This window comes from Drosophila mojavensis, unplaced genomic scaffold (genome assembly GCF_018153725.1).
Source record: "Drosophila mojavensis isolate 15081-1352.22 unplaced genomic scaffold, ASM1815372v1 contig_136, whole genome shotgun sequence".
Classification (NCBI taxonomy): Eukaryota; Metazoa; Arthropoda; class Insecta; order Diptera; family Drosophilidae; genus Drosophila; species Drosophila mojavensis.
The window spans coordinates 1480254-1506860 of record NW_025318667.1 but is presented as its reverse complement, the minus strand read 5'-3'; the positions used below and the strand labels follow the sequence as shown (position 1 = coordinate 1506860).

Sequence of the window (26607 nt, the reverse complement as noted above, 5' to 3'; positions counted from 1 at the left end):
AGTGTAGAGTAGAGAGCGTATTGGAGCGTACTAGTGTGAGTGAAATGGGGAGAGTGCGAGTTTGCAATGTTAACTCGACAAAATGGTTAACTGCAAACTGTAACTTTCGAGAGGGTTATATTAGGAGTGTGTGTGTGCATCTGTATGTCTGTGTGTGTGTGTGTGTGTGTGTGTAGATACAATTTGTAATGATACACAAATTAGTATCCTAAATGGATGCTTAATAGCCAAACTGGTTGTTTTCCAATTGCGACTACGAAATGCACACAAACCTGAGCGAGTGTTGCTGCCTTCTGTGTGAGTGTGTGTGAGCAAGCTTTTGGTTATGAATATACACACATGTATGTATGTGTGCATGTGTATGGCAAACAGGTTATTGCGGCCTTTTGATGTCGCCAATCGGGCAGTAGATTGAGAATTGGGATTGGAATTGGAATTGGTAATGCAGCTGAACATATACATATCTATATATATATATATGTAAATATAGATATATGTGTGTGTGTGAGTGCACTTAAAAGCAGTTTTAAAGCCAAATGCATTTTATACAGATGCATTGGCAACTGTAAAGCTTAAGCAACTGCAAAGAGAAAGTTGAAGTAGTAGAAAAATCATTTTATAACTAACATGGAAATGACTTATAATGAGCCTTAATTATGTTATCAATGAATAAAATTGAAATAAAATATTTAAATATACAATGGAGGACAATATGAAGGAAATGCTATTGCTATAGTAAGCTGAGCATGTTAGTAGCCTAATGGAAGGACCAAAAAATACAGAATATTCAGAATTTACAATCTAGGAATATGGAATATGGAATCAATGAACAAGCCCAGACATTTATGGAAGCGACATATAACAGCACTTTAGATAGATCAGATGTGTTTAAAAGTGAAGTTTGTGAATGTATCGGAAACGAGTTGCATAAAGTTGCAAAACAACCAATGGAGAACGCCTGTTAACCAAAATGGACCAGCTAAAAGTGCTTTATGAACTAACTGAATGAAATTATAATTAAGAATTTATACAAAAATGTAATGGATAACCATCTGAAGTCGGGTATAAACAACAATGAATAAATAAGTGAAAAGAATAACGACGAATAAGAATAATGAAAGACGAAATGAGCTAAAGAACGATTGAACATCATCCATGAACAAAGAAAATAAACAGAAAAGAGTATGTTCAAGGAACCAATACCTCGAATCAGCATAAGTGCCAAAAATTAGGCTCATGCTCATAAAACTATAAAAATTAACTGCCAATGAGAATAATTGCGAAAAATCCAATCAGATATTTCCATAAATATTGATATTGAAAAATGTTCGCGCTGAGGTCAGAAAAAGTTTTGCTCGCCCTTTTATGCAATTTAAGCGGGCCTACTGACCAACAGGACAAGCCTTTAAGCCACATGTGTGTGTGTGTGTGTGTTTTATACAAAGAGATGAAATCATTTCGAGCAAGCCAGAGCTCCAATAAGATGAAAAATAAACGAGCAAAAAATGGGAAAAAATGAAGAACAAACAAATGAGAAAAGTAAAAAGAAAATGGTAATAAAAAAGAAAGAGAAAAAATAAAATAAAATAAAAGCTGAGGCAGTGCTTCAAAGCGAACGGCGAACGCAATAGAGAACGAGCATACGAATGCGAACGGGAACAAGGACGAGAACGAGGATGAAGATGCGCGTCGCCGTCGTCGGCAGCAGCAGCAGAGAGGACAAAGTCAGTTGGTTCAAAAGTATTGTTTTAAGGATTACAGCGAATGCGACGACGACGGCAAAGAAACTGCCAAAGAAATGTGGCAACAGCGCCAGCGTGCGACGGCAATAGCGACGGCGACGGCGACGTCAACGTCAGCGTCGACGTCGACGTCTGCCACATTTAACGAACACTAATTCATTGCGCTGCCAGCGCAGCAGCGGCAGCAACAACAAACAGCAGCCATAGTGATTTTACTGGCAACTGCTGCTCTCTGATTGGTCAGAAGTTGTGGCGCATTGGCTGTGCGAAGGCGCACACGTTAGCCAGAGCGAGACAACTAGCTGGCACTCGTGTGCAATTCGCTGTCCCCATTGACGCGGCCTTTGGCTGGGGCAACATTTTCATTTGATGCGCGTCGCTGGCAGCAGGCACAACACATTTTCCTCGCCGTGAACTTCACTACCAGCTCGGACTGTGTATGTATGCACATGTGCGTCTGTGTGTGTGTGTGTGTGTGTTGTGGCAGACTCAGGGGATTCCAATTGGCATTGCGGCTGCTTTTTAATGAGTAGGCACGCTATCTCGCTCTCCTTCTCGCCACTGCTGATGCTGCTGCTGCTGCTGCTGATCGTTGCGGACAGTTTGAGAGGCACAGCCAAACTGTGTCAAACTGTGCGACTCTGTTTCTTTCGCAATTAATTTGCGCACTTTCACTGCGCCGCAAGTTTTGCAAATTAGCCAGTTGCAGTTGTTGCCGACAAAGGATGTGTGTCAGACAAGCAAAAGTATGAAAAACTTTTGCAAGTCTAATAGGATAAATGTTGTTTTATGCGTACGTGCGAGCGAGCGAGTCAGCAACACCAACACCAACACTAACAACACCATTAACAACAGCAGCGAGCCTTATTGGATCAAACAAAAACATGGCATACGTATGGACAGCTGCTCGCACATACACACACACACACTCAAGCACACACACGCACACAGTCAAACGTCTGGGTAACTACTAACGAAATTAACCAAGCAAGTTAAAGCGAGACAACAGCTGCTGCAGTTGTCATATGCGTGCGAGCAGGCCGGCCTCTAGCTGCAACTGGCACAAAATGGCGCATGCTGTCGCACTCGACATGCACGCAGCGTTGCCAGACTAGCCGTCAACGGCAGCGACAGCAGCAGCGACGCCAGCAGAAGTTTCATTATTTTTCAAATTATTAGTACGGCTAACGATTCGTGGTCTCATAGACATACGCACACACGCATACACTAACCACCAATCGTTCGCGCGCAACCCGCAATACTCCCACTGTTAGCAAAAGCAACCCCCAGCCGCAGCAGCAGCAGCATTGGCAGTGGCAGAGGCAGCGCAGCAACAGCAGAAGCATCAGCCGAGCTGCGCAGCTCAGCTTCGTGCAGAGCACATGATCCTTAATTTCGTTATAATTTTGTATGTTGGCTGAAATTGTATATCATTTTAAGTTTGATCGGCCGCGAATACGTACCGTTGTGCGTGCGACAACAACAACAACAACAACAACAATAATAACAACAACAACAGCAACGTCAGCAGCTACAACAACATCAATAGCCTAACAATTCACAATAGTTGCGACATTAGCTCACACACAAACACAGCTCGCACACACCCACACATCCACACAGTTGCGTGTTTCTTCGAGGCGTTCGTTGTTCATATTTGTTGTTGTTTTTTTGTTGATTTTTTCTTCGTTTGCCGTCGGCGTTGCCGATTTTTGCTTTAGCAGCGGCAACAAACCAACAAAACCAACAGTCGCTGCAACGGCTTTCGACATAACGGTGCCACACAACACGCGACGCAACGCCAATTGCAGATCCAACCATAATAATAACAACAACAACAACAACAACAACAAATAACAATAATAATTAATCAACAAAATAAAACGGCTCGAAAATCAACTGCTCACAATTTTTTTCCAATAAGAGTTTGTATTTTTTTCAAGTGTCCCAAAAAGCCGTCGCCATTTGCAAAAAAATAAAATTGAAAGAAAAAATAATAATAATAATGTGCGCGCGTGTGTGTACGTGAGTGCAAGGAGCACGGCAATAATAACAAATGCAAATGATTTGCATTAAGTGTGATTACCAGAAGAGCAAGAGCGAAGGCAACTGACCAAAGCGCCGCATCGCAGCGGGCCAATTAAAGACAAGGCGCCATATTGAGAGGCGCCATTTTTTTTAAATACAACAATTTATCAAATCCAAGAGAATGCGCCATTGTGTAACAACAATTTAGCAAGTGACAAAAGAGGCGCCATTTTCAAAAATAGCACAGCTAAGATCAAACACGTGTTTGACTAGCAATAAGTGAGAATATTTCGTAAGAAACAAAAACATAAACAAAAAGGAAAAGTGTAAAATCAAATTGAAAACTCAAACGTCAACGAGACATTAAAAACGAAAGTAACAAATTCTCAATCCTCAGACCCAAGCAAGCCATTGGAACGAGAGGAGCTTAGGTTAGCTCAATCGAAATTTTATTTACGTAAAAAAGAACGCGCGCATCTTGCCGCGTTACAGCCTCCAGTTGGATTATTCAATAGATTTCTTCAAAACGTATATCGATACGCAGCGTTTTTACGCCGGCCACAAATTGGATTTCAAACATCAAAGTTGTGCCGGCGGCCCTGGTACCGGTGTAGGCGGCGTCGGATTGCCAGCTGGATTGGTAGGAGTCGTCGGCAACAGCAGTACAAACGGTCAGCAGCAACAGCAGCAGCAGCAACAACAGCAACAGCAGCAGCAAGCGTTGCCCTCCAACGGGAGCAATAGCAGCCACGCCCACAGTCACGCACACGCCCTAGCAGCAGCACACGCACATCACCAGCAACAGCAACAGCAGCATCAGCAACAACAACAACAGCAGCAGCAACAACAGCAACAACAGCAGCAACAGCAACAGTTGCCGGCGGGAGCTGCGCCACTGCAGCAGCAACAATTGCAGGTAGCTCAACAGCAGCAGCAACAACAACAGCAACAGCAGCAACAACAACAGCTAGATCAGCTGCACGGCACGCCCACACTCCTAATAGGCAACGGGCCAGGCTCGACGGGCCACTCGACGAGCCACTCGACGGTCTCATCGACAGCGGCCGCCGCTGCCGCCGCTGCTGCTGCCGCCGCTGCAGCATCCGCCGCTGCCGCATCCGCTGCGGCCTCCGTTGTTGCCTCCTCGTCATCGACCTCGGTGGCGGCGGTGCCGCACAGCTTGGGCCTGAGTCCGCAATCGAGCGCCGATTCGCAGCAGTTCAACATCTTTCCAGCCATATTTAGCAGGCAGCTCAACTTCTCGGCGGCTGGAGCGTGCGGTCAGGCGGGCAAGCTCAGCATGGACGAGCTGCGACCCAATTTGGTGGGCGGTTTGCTTGGCTTGCAGCAGGGTCTGCTCGAGGATCATGCGAGCATGCAGCACGCTGCGGCGGGCGTTGGCGTTGCCCAGGACACCAAGTTCATGTCCTTCCAGGACAATCGCCTGATGGGCATCGGCGGTGCGCACGAGAATCGCCTGCTCAGCCTGGCCAGCTCGGTGCAGGACACCCGCTCCCCAATCACCACGCTCGACAAGTCCTCCTCGTCCTCGCTCAACCACCAGCGCAAGTGCAGCAGCACGCCCGAGGACTTCAGTGCTCTCTATTCGGGCTTGCCGACGCCTGGCATGGACTCCTCCTCGCACCACCACACGCCGGCCCACACGCCGCCCTCTCGACTCTCCGATCACACCATATCAGGTAAGTTCCATCACTGACCCCGCTCTTTGCTCCCTGCCCTCTCCCTATTCCACAATTGTGCAGTGAACGGATTAACGCCTGCTGCCAATTGTCTCCCGGCTCAACTGCCCTTTGTCGCTGGCCTCTGCATTACTCCTTTATGTGAGCATATCCGTTTGCCACATTTCCTCGGCCTAATCGCAATTGTTGTGACAGCAAAAGGACAAAAATCAGCTGCTAATAGGCACATTCGCTGTCCTTTAGCCTCGTGCCCTTGCTCGTGCTCTGCCAAGGCTCTGGCTTTAGCTCTGTAATCCAAGCTAATCGTTGAGTCCTTTCAATAGCCCAGCTTTTGTTCTCGACTAGCTGATACAGTGCAAATGAAGGGGGAAAGGGGAAGGGGAAGAGGAAAGCGAAAAACTGTAGAGTTGAAATAAGTAGAAGCGATATTGACGAGAGAATAGAGGGATAAGAGACTATAAGAGTACGAAAAACAGAGAGAAGAGAGGAGAAACAGGCTTGAGAAACGGCGAATAGAAGATAAATAAACATTATATATAACTAACATGAACATTGCAGATAAGTAAGGAAAGGTACATAGAATGACAGAGAAGAAGAGATATGTTGAATGAGAAAAGAGAGGCAGAGAGAAAGGCCAAGAAGAAACAACATAAACTCCTCTTATAGTAGAACAGATGGGGAGAGAAAGGTACTCAGTAGTCCCCAATGATCACAGACAAACCCACAAGTCCAGTGAACAATGAACTAGTTCGGGGAATCGAACCTGAACTTTGAGAGCTATGACTGCATAATGTATATTGATACTCTCTTGCAGAAAGCAAAAAATATTTGATTCGATTTGGATTTCACATATTGAAAAATATTTCATTGATCTTATCGTTTAGAACTAGCTGAGAAGCCAAAGCAAAGCGATATACCAAAGAGACATGACTTAGAAGAGAGTTGGAAGAGAGGAACCCAGTAGTGGAATATAGAAGGAACAGCAGTAGGGAGAGAAGCGATAATGAGTTAGGATTAGGCGAGAAGTGCAGGCAATGCATAATACTTGCGCAAAAGAAGAAAGAGAGAATGAGCAAAACGATAGGGAAGAGAAGGGTAAAGAGTAGAAAGAGAGAGAGAGAGAGAGAGAGAGAGAGAGATAGACTAGAGAAGTAAACTTCGATGATATATAAGAAAAAAGTCAAAGGTATTGAGAAATAGAGATTAGAAATCAGGATCACATAGAAAAGGAAAAGAGTAATAAAAGAAAATCTAGTGTGAAGGAAGAAGTGAACAGAAAGGAAAGCGAATATTAAGAGTGGCAAAGGTAATTCGAAACTATGTCATGCAAGTGACAAGAGCGAAGAGTGTAGAAAGAGCAGGGATAATTAAAGGAAAAACAGACAAAAAATCCATAGAGAAACAATGGAAAAGATGCAGAGAACTGAGTTGAAAAGAAAACAAAGCTGAGGATCGCTCATGGGCCAGGAAATGATTTAATCCTTAATGACCTTGACAAGGTCACGAAAGCTTAACTGCGATAGCCAAAGAGAGAGGTAGAGAGGGCAGAGAGGACAGAGAGACCGTGAGTTAGCATAAATAAATGCAGATAAAAGGTAGCGTTCGCCTTGTGTGTTATTCAATTAGTGCGAGCGAAATGTTAAATGCAAACATAGTTGAAATTTTGTTAACGAGCTAAGCGGGCCAATTAAGCGCCCAAGCAGCAGCAGCAGCAGCAGCAGCAGCGGCGGCAGCGGCAGCGGCGGCAGCAGCGTAGGTCGGAGGCCGGTGGCCAGAGGTCACATGGCAGGTGACAAGCTAAATGAATGAAGCTTAAGCCGTAGTCGCTCCCTACTTTGACCTTTGGCCCTGTAATTCGCCAGGTGAGCAACAGAGAGCGAGTGAGTGAGAGAGAGAGAGAGAGAGCGACTGCTCTGTCCGATTAATGTGCCGAGAAATTTGCATAAATTATCCCATATTGCATATTCATGGCCCGAGCCGGAGAGGACGACGTGACCCGTGACCCGTGGCCCGTGGCCCGTGTTCCGTGGCCCGTGGCCCGGAGACGTCCGCCGAAGTTATTGTGGCCGCAACAAATTATGCAACAAACCGAAAGAGAGGCATGCAGAGAGAAAAAGAGAGAGAGAGAGAGGAGGCGTGGGAGGGACGAAGAGTGGGAGTTAGAGGCATAAGTAGGGCTGGGAGTAGGGGTAGGGGGTGGCAGTTTCCATAAACGTTTGCTGCATATTAAAATTCAAATTAAATGCTAGTTGCCTCGGCTCTTTAATTTCCAGCTATGTGCCTCTCTTTCCCTCTCACTTTCTGCTTTAATGAATATTTGTTGTATTTGGAGTAAGCCTTTTGATACTCTTTCATGCAGTGCAGCTAGGCTTTATGTCGGTCTGGCTATATAGTCGCTTTCTCTATTGCCGTTCGTATGTCCGCCTGCCTGCCTACTCATCCGTCCGTTTACTCTTCTGCTTCGCTGTCTTTCCGTCCAACAGATTCCTAACTGCACATCCTACTTTCAGTCTGGCAGCCGGTCCGCTCTTCCGTTCCAGTATTTTGCTCTGGCTGTACGCACATCCGCTTGTCCGCCCGACTCTTCTTCTGCCTCTCTGCCCTGCCTCTGTCTATCTGCCTCCAGGCTCTTCTGTTGCTCTGAGTTTCTGCCTATTCGACATCCGCCCGTCCGTCCGTTTGCCTGCACATTCCTCTGACTTTAGCTTTGCTCCTCTGCCCGTCCATCAAGTAGTTGATCTGTGTGTCCGTTCGCCGCTTCCTTCTGTCCATCAGTTTAAAGACTTCAAGTGTTAACTATATATATACTATATAGTCGTATATACCCACTCTGTTCTTTTCAGCTGATCTCTACAAATAGATCTTTAAGTTATTTTTGTATCTTTTCGTCGATCGTACTGATCGGCTTTACTACTTCACGGTTGATACCAGTCTGCCCCATAGATAGAGTTATAGATACATCTCATGATATATACTCCGTATAAGAAATGTTTATTTTAGTTAAACTGTATTTTGTTTTCTCTCTCTTTTGTAGCAGAGGGCGCTTTCAAGAAACTCAAACCGGAACCAAATAGCGGAATGTCAACGGTTTCCGCTGGCATCACATCGCCCGGAAGTGGAATCTCATCATTGAGCCAACATGCCGGTCATACCCCAACCACAGCATCCTGCCCAACGCCAGCCAGACGAAGACATCGCACCACATTCACACAGGTCAGTTAACCACTGAGATAGAGAGAGGGAGAGGGAGAGGGAGAGAGAGTGGGTGAGAGGGAGTATGAGTGTGATAGACAGAGAGAGAGAGAGAGAGGGAGAGAGAGAGAGCGAGGGAGAGAGAGTGAATATGCATGTGCACCTACACGCACACACACACACTCACATATATATATATTAGGGGTATTCCCTATTTCAACCCGCCGCTGCCCTCCCCTTTGGCCCAGACGAGACCAGCTCTGCTCAGCTCAAGCACGTAGTGAGAAATTTTAATTAGATTTCGTGAAGGTTACGCTTGCAATTAAAACTTTTGGCATTTGCCAAAGTAAATGTCCAGCAACAACAACAACAACAACAGCAGCGGCAACAACAACAACAACTCACTTCGTAGATAGAGCCTAAGCATTAGAGTGTTATTTCAATCACAAATTCAAAAATTGTAATCAGCTAAACTCAATCAGGGGCAAGGACAATCCGTTAAGCAGTGTTGGAAAGTGTTGTGTGTGAAAGAAAAGTGTTGAAAAAGGCACATGGTTATGTCAGCGGATTTCTTAAAGAAGCTTTATTGATATCTATTAAAGTGCGTCAGTTCTAGTGGCTTCTAAGTGGGGCACGCAAGTGTTGGAAAACGTCTGCAGATATTCGTTAGACTATTAAATATAGCTTATGTACATATCAAAGGGAAATCATGTGATGCAAAGTATAGCTACAAAAGCGAACGTATCGAATATTGAGAGACATCAGTAGCTCTATTAAAGGGGTTTTTATGGGTCCTACAATGCAAACACAAGTGTTCGATAATGTTCAAGTGCATTTGGGCATGCATTGAAAGCAATAAAAGTAGCAAAGCTAAGGCAAGTGCTGTAAAGCGTCAAGTGGCGTATTTGAACATTACTTTTTATAGTGTTGCAAAGCACCAACTTCCGCTAAGCGCCATCAGTAATCGATAAGTGTTTAGCTATTTAGTTTAAGTCTTAAAAAAACATCAATAATATTGTAGTTCTGTTCCCAATCCCAAGTGCCTGTCTAGACTCGATGCGTAGGTCATCGATAGCTCGGTGACAAGCACTTTGAAGTGTTGTGGAACGCCACAGAAAGCGCGTTGACAGCCAGTTGGGCGGCGTGTGTCAAGCTGCGACAGCTTTAAGCAAAACTTCATTACGCTCGCCTGGAATCTGCTTAAGTAGTGTTGTTGCTGTTACGGTTGTTGTTGTTGTTCTTGTTGTTGTTGTTTGTTTGGTCTGCCTTGCTTTCTCTCTTTATTTTTTGCTAGACTTTTCGCTGGTCACTTTACAACACTGCTTTCTAATGGAAATTTGATGTTAAACTTTTGACAAGTCCTCCGAAGTGGGCAACACAATTTGCATTTGCCAAACTGAAACTGAGCCAATGGGAATACGAAAATTGTTTGGCTATGGACAAAACAGTGGGCTGGCTGGCAGTGGGGCGTGTCACTGCCCATGTCGGCATCAATTCAACCCAAGCTCTCTTAATGTTGTCTCTTTGCTGCTTATCAGAGCGATTTGCATTCAGTGAAAAAGTCAAACACAGAGAGAGAGAGAGAGACAGAATGTATATGTGTGTGTGTGTTGCAGCTCATGCCAATACATATATATTTATATTTATATATACACACATATATATAACAGAAATTAGCATAATTAAAATCCGCTTTATTTCAGGAACAATTAGCTGAACTGGAAGCGGCATTCGCCAAATCGCATTATCCGGATATTTACTGTCGCGAGGAGCTGGCGCGAACGACAAAGCTGAACGAAGCGCGAATTCAAGTGAGTATTCCATGATGCCCCGCCCGTAACAGAGCATAAAAAATACCCTAGAAAATATTTCAAAAGCGAATGGTCAACGAGATGCTGAGATTTTGACTCTATGTATGTGGAATATGCAAGCAAACTCTGATTCCCATATGAATTTGTAGCTCTCGTTCATTTAGTTGAACTAGTTCATTTGAACATGTGCAACAAGTATGCTCTATAGATATTAAATGAGTATGGTAAAGGTAAATAATTCATTGAAATTAACGTTAGTTCACTAATCGGAACTAGTTCAGCTCTTCAGTTAGCACTTGTGAGCTATATATCTCTCCATTCTATTATGAATTAGTTCATTTAATGATCGAATTCATTGCATTGGCATAGCTCTAGCTAAAGCTAACTAAAACGCATGAAATCATTCCTGAAGAGCTCTTCAAATACCGCTAATTACCTATCCATCTAGCTATATAGCTATCGATATACGTAAATCGATTTGTCGCTGGTCTTTCAATTTCCAATTTATTCCAACAGTTGTTTTCGCCCGCAGCGCTGGCAATTTGCGCACTGATGCGATTTAGGGCCATTTGCTTGGTTAGAGAGCATGCCACACACCAACTACCCCTGCCACTCAGCCCCCACCCCCAGCCGCGCCTAACTCTATATGGATGTCGCTCTGATCATCTGGGTTAGGCGATTAGTTCACGATTATTCCAATTGAATGCTTCGCTTTTGGGTGTCGCTCTAAAGTGCTCTCCGGGGCGACACGGCATCAAAGCCAAAGCCAAAGCCACCCCCCACTAGGGCGCACACACACACACCCATGCACGCCTGTCTGTGTGTCACCCCCTCTCCGCCCGCCTTGCTGTGCTGCGACTCTGTTGCGCTTTCAAGTGCGCCGCGGTAATAATTAATTTATAGTTTTTATCATGACTGCGAAACAAGTGAAGTGCAGCGGCTGCTCCTGTGGTTAGGGTAGCTCACCCCTCAGCCCTCAGCCCTCAACTCTCAGACACTCCTACCCCGCCCCTCGCAAACCCCGGGCGCATTTCATTTGCCCATTTGAGGTATAGAATTACATGTCACGGGGGGACTAAGAAAATAAAAAGGAAAAATCTCTGATTTGATCTAAGAGATTCGTGAGCTGAGAGCGAGCTGACAACCTGATAGAGTCATCTACAAATATCAATTGATAGAGTTATCTATATACATATGTATATGTATATCATATATATCAATATCGATAATTCGTACCCCATTAAATCGAAAAAATTGTATCCCCTTGAACAAAAAATTCATTTTCGATAATTATCGATAATTTGAATTTCTGTGTAAATAAAAAAAGTGATTCCCTTGCCATTTCGAATTAGCGAGACTGGACTGCATATATCCCATCATATATACAGCCTGAAGGCCGTCACTAGGCTAGACTTTCAGCTTGCTGTTAGCTAGTTGATTTCATTTAGGAGACAGTGCTGTTAACAACACTAACTATGTTTTAATTAAAAAAAAAAGAAAGCAGCCAGATAGAAACTGCTGTCAAGTTGAAATGTTTAGATTGTAGATTTATTAGGTAGAGTGTTCTTTACAGTGTTATTAACAACACTGGCTTTATTTTAGCTAAGCTTAAGACACACACAAATAAGCAAAACAGTTAGATAGAAACTGCTGTCAAGCTCAAGTAGAACTGTCAAGTGTTATTAACAACACAGTGTTGTTAACAACACAGTGTTATTAACAACACTAGCTACATTTTAGCTTAGCTAAGGCAAGCCAGACACTCCAATATCTAAACAGTTACTTTCGCTCTATATGCTGACCTATTACTGGGACAGATCTATAAAGCATATAGGATGTGTACACATAGGATCTATATATTAGATCTACATAAACAGTAGAATCATACAAGTTTATCTGGGAACCAGAATTTCCGTCGCTATTACCGTACAGACGCTACAAGCCGAGTCGTTATAACCAGATTCTACTGTATATGACCCTAATTAGTTGTCAAATAGGTTGAAGCTGATGCTATGCGCGAAGCACTTGCACTCTTGCATTAGCGAATATGAGAAATGCTTTTTAGATTTTTCAAGCAGATGTAGCAGCCGCATAGCCCCCCACTCCGATTTCCAGCTACCCCTGGCCCCCTGGTCGTCACCCTCAGCCGCTTGACGCACTACCTAAAGAAAATTTGCGATACAATTTTATATGCGACAAATTTTGTCAACACCAAAATTATGTTGTAGATATGGTTGTTGCTGGTTGTTGTTGTTGTTGTTGTTGTTGTTGTTGTTATTGCTGGTTGTTGTTGTTGCTTGTTGTTAAGTGAGTGCCAGAGTCAAGTTGTCGTCAAATTACGAACAGAGTGAAAGAGAGAGAAGGATGAAGCAGCAGCAGAGCAAACTCTACGCCTCATTATACGAGGGTTGCGGTTCTGCAGCTGAGGGTTATGTGTGTGTGTGTGTGTTTGTGTGTGTGTGCGAGTGTGTGTAAATATTTGAACATTTGTAGAAAAATATGGTTTATGCTGTGCTAATAGCAGGGCATTTGCCTGTCATTTGATCGCCAACAAATGTCCTGATTCGAGTCGCTCTGCAGGCTGCCCGCCTACCCGCCTACCCGCCTACCCGCCTACCCGCCTGCCCGCCTGTCCGTCTACCTCGAGCTCAACCCTCGCCCCTTGCCGCATTTTGCTAGTCTTTCAATTTGCTTGTTTGTTCAGCTCACATAATTATCAGATCAGAGCCAACAGCTGTATATATAACTCTATATATAGTTATATATGTATATATTTGTCATTGTTAGCCCTTTTCGCATTTTGATTATCCTCTGGAGCACAGATGCATTTCGAAGGAAGGTAAAAGCTTTTTGCTTGGCTGCGATGCTTATCTTCGTGTACAACTAATTGAGATTAGATGAGGTTTAAGATTTGTTATGAGTAGACCACGCCAAAAGATCAAGACAGACTAGAAAGAGCTAGAGTGAGAGAATGTGGGAGGAATAGCTAGAATGTAGATGGGAGTAGATGGGAGTAGATGTGAGCAACGACTGATTTAGCTAATTTATCAACTGTCACTATCATATATTATTATCATTATCATTCTCTGCCTCATTATCATCTATCATCATGATTCATATCATCAAATTGTCATTTATCATCTATCATCATAATTAAATCATCATCTCTCGTTATCCTTAGCACTAGAATTAGCATTATTATTAGCATCAGTCTTAGAATTAAAATTAGCATTATAATTATATGTTATTAATATTAGCATTATCATTTATTGTTATCGTTATCACCACTAATACTAATGTTAGTATTATTATTAATATTATCATTAGTATTGGCATTATCATCGCTATACTATAGCTCTCATCATTAATTCTAATGTTAACATTATTGTTCATCTTAGCATTAGCATTAGCATTATTATCATCACTAATACTAATATTAATTTTATCATTAATATTATCATTAGTATTGACACTATCATCTATTATTATCCTTATCAGCATTAATATTAGTATTAGCATTATCATTATTATTAGCATTAGTATTAGCATTACCATCATCATTAATATTAGTGTTAGCATTAATATCAACTAGTAAGTAGTAATTAGTATTAGCATTATTATCCATTGTTATCGTTATAATCACTAATACTAGCGTAGCATTATTAATATTGACAATAGTATTACGTTTATTTTCATTATCGTCCGTCATTATCGTATTACTTAACTTCAACAATCTGAGCTCTATTAATCTCTTATTGATCAATTGCTAAACAGTCTGTTTATAGATGTGCTATGCAGCATATAAGATGCAAGGGGAGTCGAGTAAACATATCTATATAAACATGTATCAGATATGTAATACAATATCTACTATTTACGTTAATAGAGTCGGTTTCCTTTCGATTGTTCTGTAAACAACTGTGAAATGAGTCGCATAACAATAATAGCTTAATTTACTCAGAAATAAAACGAGATGTGTATATAGACCGATAAAGGGGTGGAGGAAGGCAGAGAACGAATCGAGTTGCATAAAGAGGCGGGCGCCAATAAGTAGGCAATGGAAATTGAGAAACAGCAAAATGGATGAAACACGAACAGAACTTTAATGAAATTGAATATTTATAACATATACATTACACATACATGTATGATTACTATATACATAGTTATATGTGTGTATGTATGTACATTCGATATGTTATTCGAATAAGAATCCAGTTGGGTTTTTCTGCGGCTCCAATGAGCAGAAACAAATGTTATTGAAAAAAAATAAACAACGATGGCAACTGCATTGCAATTGGAATTAATATTCAAGGCAATCATGAATCACTACTCCAATTGGCAATTCGATATTTTGCAAGTGCTGTAAAAAACTGCACGATTTTCTGCTAAACATTAATATCAACATGCGAATCATCGCAGTCCAACTGTCATTTGTCTGGTCTGCAGCCAATGTGTAAATAAACAATGTCAACTGGACGCCAATTGGAATAATTGTCGGCTGATTGGATTGCAGCTGCACTAATGCCTCATCTTTCAATTAGTATGGCATTTTTTATGAATTTGAAGAACCATAAATCCAAATGGAGCATGATTAAGTAAATTAGATAATTGGTTCGTTGATTAGAATTATTAAAATTTTTTTAATTCGGTAGCCAAAAATATAGCAAGATTAAAAAAGAATTCAAATCCGATTGAAGTGGATTATATATATATATATATATATAGTATTCCATATATGAAGATAATTGCAATTCAACTACACAAATTGCACTAGCTTCCCGTAATTTAGAGCACAGCTCATGAAAATGGGGGAAAAACAATGAATTGATAGCCTTTAAGGAAAAGCTAATTTAACTGAAAGCCAATTGGTATGCAGAAACATATTTTCAAATTAGAAATTATGTTGAAATGAAATGTGATAACAATTCGTTTAGCTGCTTGTTTTATTTATATATTGTTTATAGGCCACACACACAGACACACACACACACGCACACACACACACGCACAGAGAATTGCATCTAAGTTCAGCTAACTCCAATTTAATAACAACAACAATGCAAAATCCCTAAACGTTGCTGAATTGAAATAACCAAAAGCACGAAAAAAGCAAAGAGACTGAATAACATTGCAATGAAACGTTATGCGGGTCAAAATTTGATTAAATGTTGAAAGTAAATTCAATTTGAATACGTTTAATTTTCATATTTCCGTCGCGGTGCTTGTCTATGTCTGTATCCTGGTGTAAGTGTGTGTGTGTGTGTGTGTTCGTGTGTGTGTTGTTGTTGTTGGGCCAGGCTATTTGTAGTTTTAATTTACATTTATCTAATTAGGCCCATTCAGAGAAACCAACAAATGAGACAAAAAAAGAAAAAAAAAACATCGCTAAACATCGCAGGCCACATTTAGTTACCAATTACCATCAACATCAAATGGCAATCCAGAATGTACAGAACGTATAAATTATTATATAAGAAAACATCGTCATAACATAGATTAGGCAACAAGGATTAGGCTGATAACATCTTAAAAAAAACAAAAATCATGCTGAAACTAAACTTATTTTTAATTAAAGCAAAAACATCGCAGAGTATAGCAGACTAAATATTAATCAAGTTTATCACAAAACAAACCGAAATTAATACTGTGTAGAGCTGAGAATATTGCCAGGATATTGTATAACACAGCTAAGGTTATTTGTATGATTGTTGAGATATAAAAAACATCGCCATGACATAACTTTCAGATTTATCTTTAGAGTTATATTCGATTAAAAAAAAAACCAAAAAAAATGTAAAGCTCTAAAACATTGGAGAGCATTACGAAATAACATATAACATAAATAATAAGCTCTTTGGCAAAGTTATTAGACTTTCTTATCTAAGCAACATCGAAAATGTATAAGAAATAAAATCAATATCCCAAATGACAATTTTCATTTAGAATAAATCAAAATGTTATACAACAGTAATAAATCCATATTACTGATATATAATGAATACCCTCGTAATTTGTGTCTTGGCATTAGCATACCCCATGGCTGGTCACCTATAGAGGGTATAGTAAAGTTCTGTGCTCGATTTTACAATTTGCCGAGTTGTTTTTTTTTTTTTTTATTTTTTTTCCTCATAGCCATTTTTTATGTATTGCATCTATATGTAGGACTGTGTGTGTGTGTGTATGTGTATGTGTGTGGGCGGAGTAACTCAATTAAGGATCCATTTGATGGCTGGCACACACACACACACACACACACATACATACATATATACATATGTATGTACATACAAATATACAAACAGCTAGACAGTCAGTCGAAGCAGCATAGAAGGCAGTTTGCAACCCTCCAACAAATGGCTAAGAGCATTTTTACCCACACACACACACACACCTACATACACACCTACATACACACACGCACACATAAGCATGGGCTGGCATTTTTATGCTGGCAGCCAACCAAATGAAACCGAACGAGCCATCAAGTGGGCACAGAAAACAACCCCGAAAGCCAGCGAGCGAGCTGCAGGCCTGCTTGTATTTTTCATTAAAATACACACACACACACACAGACACACCGAGAGAGATACACTCAGGCCCTCACACACACATAGCCATGGACAAAGATAATAATAATGATAAAATAAATACAAGAAAAATGCCAAAGACGTCCAAAGACGTAGCAAGCTCAAGTTGAAGACAACGACAAATACCCACCACACTCACAGGGCAGTTACCCACACCCGTCGCTATCTCCCCACACCCCACACCCCACACTCCACGCCCAGCACTCGCTCGCTCGCTCGCTCACGCCCTTCAGATGTCTGGGCCCGCGCCATTACGGGCGACTTGTAAGCAAGTCAAAGTAAGCTGAGGCGAGCGCAGCTTTCAAAATGTCGGAAATTTTTACACACAGCCCGTCGCCTGCTGCCGCCGCCGCCCTCTTGCTCTCACTCCCTCGTACTCCCACTCTGTTGGCCGCTAAGCCCACTGGCAACGTTGTCTATGCTCGGCGCGCGGCTTTCATCTTGGCAATTTCTTTTTGCCATCAGCACCGGCAGCAGCAGCAGCAGCAGCAGCGGCAGCGGCAGTAGTCGGGACCCCAGTCGCAATCGTGAGGACCATCTTTAATAATGTCTAAGCAGAAATCCCCCCCACACCCCACACCCCCCACCCGATGCGGCCCCCACTCATTGCAAACAGCGTCGTCAACTTATTTTCAATTTCAATTTTGTAGATTTTTTCACTCATAAGACGTCGCCCGCAGTCTAAAGTGAAATGCTTGGGTGTATTCGTGTCTGTGTGTAAGTGTGTGCATGGATTGGGGCAGCCATGTTTTTTTTCCGCCTTGCCTTTTTTCCATCATTCGCTTTACGCTCGCTTTTTATTTTTTATGCGCACAGCGTTGCCAAGTGCTGCTGCCGCTGCGGCTGGCATTGCTGGTTAATTTAGCAAACAACTTAAAGGTCTGGCAACGCTTTAATTGATGTTAAATCATCGTTCTCCCTCTCTCTCTCTCTCTCTCTCTCTGTGTCCTCTTGCAGGTTTGGTTTCAGAATCGACGCGCCAAGTACCGCAAGCAGGAGAAGCAGCTGCAAAAGGCATTGGCACCATCTGTGATCCCGTCGTGCAACGGCATGATGCGGAACATTCAAGGCTATAGCGTCTCTCGCGGCTATCAGCCCTATCCACATCACAATACCATGAATCGTTATCCCCAGGTAAGGCTGCACGCATGCACACACTCACACTCACACCCACACCCACACCCAACACGCTTCCGCATTTATGATAATTAATTGTTTTCTAACACTTGCAGGATCTGTTCCAAATGGGCGCCTCCTCATATCCGGGCATGACGCAGCCATTTTCAATGGCCCACGGCACAAACATGGGCTCGGTGGGCGTGCGCCAGGACTCGATGGGTAAGTACGCAAAGCAAACAGCTATCGATAACAATTCCAATTGGTTGGCACTACTCACGCTTTCGTTCCGTTTTATCTCATGCCTTGCGTCTCACACCTCAAACCTCACCTCAAAAAACCGTTCTCTTTATCCCGCACTCTCACTGCACTTGTTTCTTAATTGGGCTTGGCAAACGTTTCGACACTTAGCCGCCCGTCGACTAACTAAGAATATTCGGCTTCTGTTTGCGCCTTTTTCTACCTGCTAGCCGCTCGCTGCGATCGGCTGCTCGCAGCTTTTTCACGAGCTTCGGCTCTCTCGCGTCTCAAGCTGAGCTTTGCCTTAAGAAAGTTGAGCGCAACTCTTTAGCGCTGCGACAACACAATTTGCGAATGAGAGTAAGACTTTAATTGGAAATCTGTGTGTAAAGAGAGAGAGTCAATAAGGCATACACACATACATTTACTATGGCCATTTGTATATTACCTATACTAATATACTATATCATATAATCACGATAGGCTCAATAAATGTAGTTCGTTTCCATTGCGTCCATCAGTTCTATTGCAACAAGTCATTTATTTTTAAAGTTAGCCTATAATCGATAAATATCGATTATCATTTCCCATTTAATTGAGTATTCAGATATAGATAGAAGTATATATATAGAAATATACTTATTTAGTAGACACTTCTATGCTAGAAACAATTTAATTCATAAATCCCATAAAAATCTTTACGCATATTTTTTAAATATGAATGGTATGGTCACCCTTTAATGGCCATGATAGCATATGCTCTCTACGATAAAAGCGCAGAAAGCTTCGCTGCCTCTCCCATACTCCCTCTGCCACTCTCTCTGTCCTTCTGCGCCCTTCACTATATATAACCCTCTCTTTTTATCATGCACTCAGCCATTCTTTTAGCTCAAAGATTCGTTCTCTGAGCGAATTTTCAGCAGTCTCATAGATTCTCGGCAGAAAGCTACGATTATCTCATAGAAATGAAATCCTAATACGCCATATTTCTCCTATATATGTACATATGTATGTGCATGAATGCATATGTATAAATTCTATGTGATTTTCGAGTTAGCGTAAATTTCCGTTCGCAGTCGGCTCCATTAATTCGAGCCATTTGTCTGAAGTATGAAATTTTTGTTTATTGAGGCGACGTCGCGACGGCTGATAAGAAAATGGAGAGGGGGAGGGGGGGAGGGCAGAGGAAATTGGTCGGCAAGAAGGGGATCTTCCGAGCTCGGAGCCGTAAACAGAAAATTGAAAGATAAGCAGCGCAACTAAACAAACCTGTAAATGCGATTGACATTAGATATAGAGGCATAAAGCGCCCAGACAGAGGGACGTATATGGCCGGGGGGTTAGCGGGGGAACTACTTAACCGGATATTATTAACTAAAAGAGAGGAACTAAGAGAGAGGAAGAAAGCGAAGGAGAATGAAGGACAGAGAGACAGAAAGAGAGAGATGGCTGCAAGGCAAAAGTCAAGCCGACGACAAATCTGCAAATGAATTTCCGGCCAAGGAAGAAAACGAAAATAAACGAAAAAAGCGAAATAAAGTCAAGACAAGTTTCTCAAGTCCAGTTAGGCATAGCATCCTGTGTCTGTGTGTGTGTGTGTGTGTGTGTGCGTGTGCGTGTCTGGGTAAGTTCGTCTCGGCCCATTTTCCATTTACGTAGCGGAAATCTTGAATAATCATCGAAATATGTGCAGCTGATTCATCATAACCTCTAGCCTAATTCAACCTAACCTCATTGATTTTTGCATTTATGTAGCGGAAATTTTGAATAGTCACAGTTAATGCATAAATCTATATATTAGGATTACAACTTGTTGATTAAATCAACACTTGGCCTAATCTTCAATCCGATTGTGTTTTAATGGCAATGTAATCTCACTTTTATGCAATGATTTATCATTAAACTTGTTAATTATGATCAAAAATAATAATAATCAAATAAGCTGACCTTCAACTTAACCTTATTTGGCATACCCTCACCTGACACTTCATATTTCATGCGAATAAATTCACCGACAATTCCATATAAACATACTGACATATCAGCCATACAGCTTTTCATTCTAACCCAACTTTTATACAACCCAACTAACAATGCTATATTTTCTCCTTTCTGCTTTCAGGCATGTCACCGGAGGACGAGTGGTATAACAAAAGTCTATCCGCATTGCGCATGAATAGCTCGCATCATCCGAACTTATCGGCGCCGATGCTTCAATACCAAACATAATCAAAAACCTTTGACGACTTCTTTTAAAGGAACCTTTAAGTCGATCATCGATTCTTGATATTCGACTTGATTCCTTTAAAAGCGAGTGCGTCAAATGGACTAGGAATTAGACAACTTCATATATATATATATATATATATATATATAGTAACACTCGGGTGTACATAATATGTATGTATGTATATATATATGTATATGCATACGAATATTATATACATATATATATATATATACTTGGGCTTAGCTATAAATCTGTATCTGTATGTAGAACTATTTAACTATTGAATGTCGTGCTCTAACTCTATGTATACCTACATATATCTATATACACATACATATATAAAATATACATATATATATATACTATATGTATATATAAACAACATCTATATAATTGGTAAGACTTGTTGATATTTTGTCTATGTAATTCCCATAAATATATATATACATATGTATATATATATATAATTTTTTTTTTTTTTTATTCTAATAGGCTAACTAGTCATAGCAACTAAGCGAATTTGTGTAATTAAGATTTTAGCGTGAGATTATAAAATATACAGATCAATCAATCGATCGATCGACAAAAAAAAAATAAAACAAAAAACAAACAAAAAACCAAAGCAAACGAATTGATAAACGAAGAAAAACGTAAAAAAAGACAAATATTGTATGATACGCATAAGCACTAACCTTAATGTATACTACACAAGATAAATCAGCTGTAAGACAGATTGTTAATAGCAAGAATACAACTAGAACTAAATGTCACTCGTCACTCGTCGCTCGTCACTTTTCCTTACCGCGCGATGTACTCGTTACTCGCTATTCGCAACTCGTCAGTCACACTCGTTACTCGCTACTTCATCTTCAGTCCCTCTAGGGAAGGGTTTGGGTTTACTTGCCACTCGTTGCCACTCGTCACTGGGGATCACTCGCTTTTTCCACCCGGTACTTCACCTACGGGAATTGTAAAGGTGCTCAGATATAAAAGAGTTTTAGTCGCCACTCGTTACTCATAGCTCGACACATCTCTAGTCCTACTGAGGTGCTCTGATTTATCGATTTTCAAACCACTCGTTACCCACTAAAAGGCCAATCATACTAAACTCAAGTGAACTCGCTACTCGCATATATCAAACTGACTGAGGCACAACGAATTTAAGTTCACTCATCACGCTTTGGCTCTAGTTTCTCCCGAAATGTCAATAGCTGAAGTACAACGAATTACCCTGCACTCGTTACTCGTTGATCGAGTATCATCATTTTCAGTCAGCTATAGCGAGTTTCAGTTTGTTCCCCACTCCCCACTCACATTTCGCCACATTGACAACAGAAGTGAGATGAAACGAGATTAGAATTAATTCCAACTTACCCGCTCTTAAATACCCCCCCTCGCTCGTATCTCGTTAGGTTTTAGATAAACAGCAGCGAGTGCTAGAAGACAGCTATACGAAAACGAAACAAAAAGTCATTCGCACTATTTCAACTTGTGTAAACTAATTGTAAGTGGATTTTTTTTAGCTAAGCAATGCATAAACGAGAGTTAAATTTAATAATTTAAATATAAAAACAACTAAACTAGATAAAAGAAGACAAGAAAAACAAAAACTACAACCAAATACAACTAAAAAACAAAAAACAAAGAAAAAAAAAACAAAAAAAAAATATACATAACTATATATATTTAAATACGAAAAAAAAAATTAAATTAAAACAAAAAAACATGTTTAACAATTTATGCCAAACAACAGCAAAATGAAACATAAATAAAAACTAAATAACAAAAAAAAAAAAAAAAAGAATTTCAATATCTTCTCACTGTATACCCTGTAACTATGGTAATGCGGCCAAGCAGCGTATATTACTTACTTACTGAAGGAAGAGTAGAAGAGCAGAAGAGCAGAAGAGAATAAGTGTAAACGAGCCATGAGCTTACAAATATGAGGGCTTTAAATTATTTGAGCTTAAGAGACTAAGAGTATACGAACATAGAAAAGAGAGTATAAGAGAATTTTAGCTTCAGTTCTTAAAAGTATTAGAAGACGAGAATATAAGACTAAGAGAGCAGAAGAGTAGCATTTTGTAAAAGCCAACGCTTGTAATAGTATGCGAGTAGAAGAGTATTGCAGTATATGAAAAGAAAGCAGAAACGTAGAAGAGTAGACAGCATAATAGTGCAGCAGTAGAAGAGTGAAAGAGTATATGTACTTAAGAGTATCACAGTTTATTCGTATGCGTATAAGTGAGTATATAAACATAAGTGCATGACACACACACGCACATTTGTGTGAGTGTTAGTGTAAGTGTATAGGATATAAGAGCTGAGCGATGCAATTTTGAGCAATAAGCAACAGGTTATATTAATTTTGCATAATTTGTGTTGCTATGCTGCCTCAATAACATTTATTTTTTTCCTTTTTGCCCAACTGAATGCTGGGAACTAAAAAAAAAAGGAATTAAAACAAACATGGAGGGGGAACTCGCGCTGACAGTGTCAGCACATTCTCTAATGGCGCCCAAATGCTGAGCGGTTTGATTCATAATTATGACGGCATAGCTGTATATTTACATATGCGTAACCACATAAACATATATCACATACCTTGGCAGTCTCGTCGGCTTTGGACCTTGAGGGGCACAAGAATTGCTCAGTAAACAGAAATCTCTTAATGCTAAGACAAGGCCCAACTGGCTCCACTTACGCATACCCAGCATAATCATTATTCATTAATTACTCGCTATAATCATCAAACTCGCATGGATTTGTGTACATTGAATTTTTATTTGATATATTTTGTATAACTGGCCTATCAAAAATTGTTTCATCTGAGTGTCATTCAAAGCTTACACAAGATTACATAAATAAATAGTACATGTATACCAAAGATAGTTTTTCACTCGTTATTTTCTTACTCGCTACTCACTGCCCGCTACTCGCCACAGTTTCATCTTCGTCGTTCCAATAGAATTTTGCTTTTGTATAAAAACAAAACAGACAAAATCAAAATAAAGTTATTAGCTAACATAGTTGAGTCCATTTTTTATAGTCATTCGTTACTCTCTACCCGTATCTCGTTACTTCTTACTCGCTACTTGCCACAATTTCAGTAAAGTGAGAGACTTTCAAGAAAATTTAACTGGCGTAACTTTTACATAGGCTTAACAATAGAAACCAGTTTGAGCACATTCATACAACACATACATATATAACAACATTTATCTCGTCACTCGCTCGCTCTCGCTCGCTGCTTCTCTCTCGCTAAGCGACAGACAATCGATTCATCTATCGAGTGAAGTTTGCAACTTTTACACTTACAGTAAACATAGATACGTACATTGATATTACAATAATTTGTCATTCACCATTATTTTCGCTCGTTACTTGTCACAATTTCATCTGTTGAGTCTTACAATATCTTAGATTAGGGAACAGCTCAGATTATCTTAATGATTATATATTATATGAGAGTAAATTGTGTATGATTCGTCACTCGCCATGCCCTCTAATCACTGCCATCAATATATATATAATCTTGCTTCGGTTCTAATACATTTATATAAAATATAATGTCTCACTTTCTAGTCTCTACTCGTCGCACGACACCCTGCTTCCCAGTCGTTATAATAACAGCACCGGGTGTAAAAAAAAAAAAAAAAAAAACAACTTCTCAAAGCTCAACAGCTTACAGCTATGCATGTACATACATACATATATCACTTGTGGTTCCCCACCCCCACCTCGTCAGTAAATGTCACTCGTCACTCTGTCCGTAGCTCGTCACTAATCCTCACTCGCTGCTCCTCACTCACTGCTCTCTGAATCTATAAAAGAAAGAATGTTAGCATATAACTATTTATTCGGATTTGGATTAGGATTTGGATTTGGATTGGATGATACTTGTACTTGAGGTTCCTACTATAATTGTCTAGACACATTAACACAGTAACGAATTGAATGAATCTTATGTTGGGAATATGATAATTATTGAGCTGTTCGCACACGCACACCCGCCCTCTTCCAACACCGCCATCATCCTCTGCTGCTGTCACGCCCACTTACATGGGTGTCAGCCAATCAGGGGGCAAGCAGCGCTCAAGGAATGGCACACAGCCAACGAAGTGTGCCAATCGATTGATCCAACCCGGAATCTGCCGGCCACACAAAATACGAGACATTGCATCCGAGAAGTGATTGCAGTTGTGGCTGGTCAGGTGGTAGCTGTTGCCTCTGAACTGCCATCCCAGTTGCTCCACAAGGCGGCGCACCTCGTCGCGGCTTAGATGCGTGTGGCCCAGGTGAATGCTTTCGCGATAGCGGAAGTTTTGGCCCAACTCCTGTTGAGCACTGCGCGGCGCCAACTCAAAGATGCCCGTATTGCTCAGGCTATGCCCGCCAAAGGTGTACTCCGTTCCATACACCTGAATGCCGGTGTGAAAGATGCCCAGGCCAAGTGGCGTTACATATTCGTTGATAGTAAACAAATCGTAGACATTCAGGATAACGGGCTCCTTACGCACGGCCCCATTCAAAGGCAACAGCTCCTCGCAGCTTTCGCTGTTGCCGCTAAAGCAGCTGAACAACGGCACTCGGTTAAAGAACATGCTCATTTTGCTCATTAGTTTCGGGGGTGGGCTGCCGCAGTTACTGCACACGCCAACACACACATGCACACACACGAGCAGATATAAAAGCACCCACGCACCCACACACACAAGCACGCACGCACGCAGAAGTACAAACACACACGCTCACATGCACTCGCTCGCTCTCTCACACACGCACACAAATGCACTTGCACAATTGTTGCTGTTGCTGCTTGTTGCTTTTTGTTTTTGTTTTTTTTTTTTTCTTTCTTTTTCGTTTAACTCCGCAGCTCGCTGCTCTCCTGCTTGCAACTGCCGTTGGTTTTGCTGTTGCAGTTGTTGCTCTCGCGTGTGTCCTTTTGCTTTTGTTTTAATTGGTTTTGGCCTTGCGTATGCTTCTTTTAATTTTGCTTTTGCTCTTCCTTGCGCTACTCTCTCTTTGTTTTTACTGATTACCGCTGCCGCTGCTGTTGCCTTCGCTCCCGTTTGTGCTCCACTGCCTTTGCTTTGTTTTCTTTTCAGTTGTTTTGCGCGTATAATTTTGAATTTGATTTTATATATTTTGTACGATTTTGATAACAGTCAACAGAATTTGTTGACATTTTTTCGTTTACTCGATGTTTTTGTGCGTGTGGGAAGCAACAAATCAAAGCTTCGATTCGCTCCTCATCGTGTCGCATTGTGAAAGCGAAAGCGAAAGCTTGGGCAAAGCTCGCTGCGCAGCCTGTTCCTGACACGACTGCCGAAAGGAAACTGAATGTAGCCGATGCGAATATACCCTATATCGCTATCTTTCTCCATCTCTCTCTCACTCTCACACTGTCTATATCTCTCAGACTGCCTCTGATAGTGGCACTCACAGTAACTCGCTCTTCTCTCCTCTCTCAAATTGCCTTTTGAAAAAAGCTCTTTCCGATTCCTTCAGCAACATGCAGCAATTGAGGCATAAAGATCTTTATTAGACTAAGCTCTCCTCTCTCTTCCTCAGGAGTAGATCGGTTATCTAAGTGTGTAGAGCCTCACTCTTAAGAGTTAAGAGTTCGAGCAAACAATTTGACTTGTGGGTCAGCTAGCTTTTTTGCACATGCATAACCCGCGCAAAAACTTTTGCATACATAGATGAGCTTTATGGCTCTCTCGCAGCATATATGTATATGCTGAAGTGTGCTTGTATATGTGCTTGGGTACATTGATTAGCATCCCCCAGATGCAATTGGTTATGCTGCAAGAGCACAGCTAAGGCAGAAGTTCAAAGCAGAATTTCTCATATTTCCTTCTGATTAATGAAGAGTACCGAATAAAGCTCACTTGATAGAGAACGGCATGCAGTTTGCGTATTCCACTACCGCTTCAATCCAATCTTTAACCGAAC

General features: G+C 41.2%; 2 protein-coding genes across 2 annotated transcripts; one reads left to right on the top strand and one right to left on the bottom strand.

Annotated features, from left to right (window-relative positions):
- The first annotated feature begins 1676 nt into the window (after positions 1–1676).
- LOC6585635 (transcription factor kayak) lies at positions 1677–20806 on the top strand. Its single transcript, XM_002011227.4, has 7 exons — positions 1677–1724; positions 4207–5470; positions 8505–8683; positions 10366–10473; positions 18021–18197; positions 18296–18401; positions 20542–20806. Exons 1-7 carry the CDS (start codon positions 1677–1679, stop codon positions 20646–20648), a joined length of 1989 nt encoding a protein of 662 aa, XP_002011263.4. The 3' UTR covers positions 20649–20806.
- Positions 20807–24488: 3682 nt separating this feature from the next.
- LOC6585636 (deubiquitinase DESI2) lies at positions 24489–25376 on the bottom strand. Its single transcript, XM_032732824.2, has one exon. It carries the CDS (start codon positions 25266–25268, stop codon positions 24708–24710), a length of 561 nt encoding a protein of 186 aa, XP_032588715.1. The 5' UTR covers positions 25269–25376; the 3' UTR covers positions 24489–24707.
- Positions 25377–26607: the final 1231 nt, after the last annotated feature.

Bases quoted from the DNA above. Each gene is read 5' to 3' on its own strand.
- LOC6585636 (XM_032732824.2), bottom strand. From the start codon at position 25,268: ATGAGCAAAATGAGCATGTTCTTTAACCGAGTGCCGTTGTTCAGCTGC.
- LOC6585635 (XM_002011227.4), top strand. From the start codon at position 1,677: ATGAAGATGCGCGTCGCCGTCGTCGGCAGCAGCAGCAGAGAGGACAAA. The intron at 5,471-8,504 runs GTAAGTTCCATC...TCTCTTTTGTAG, and splicing joins CTCCGATCACACCATATCAG to CAGAGGGCGCTTTCAAGAAA. The intron at 8,684-10,365 runs GTCAGTTAACCA...GCTTTATTTCAG, and splicing joins ATCGCACCACATTCACACAG to GAACAATTAGCTGAACTGGA.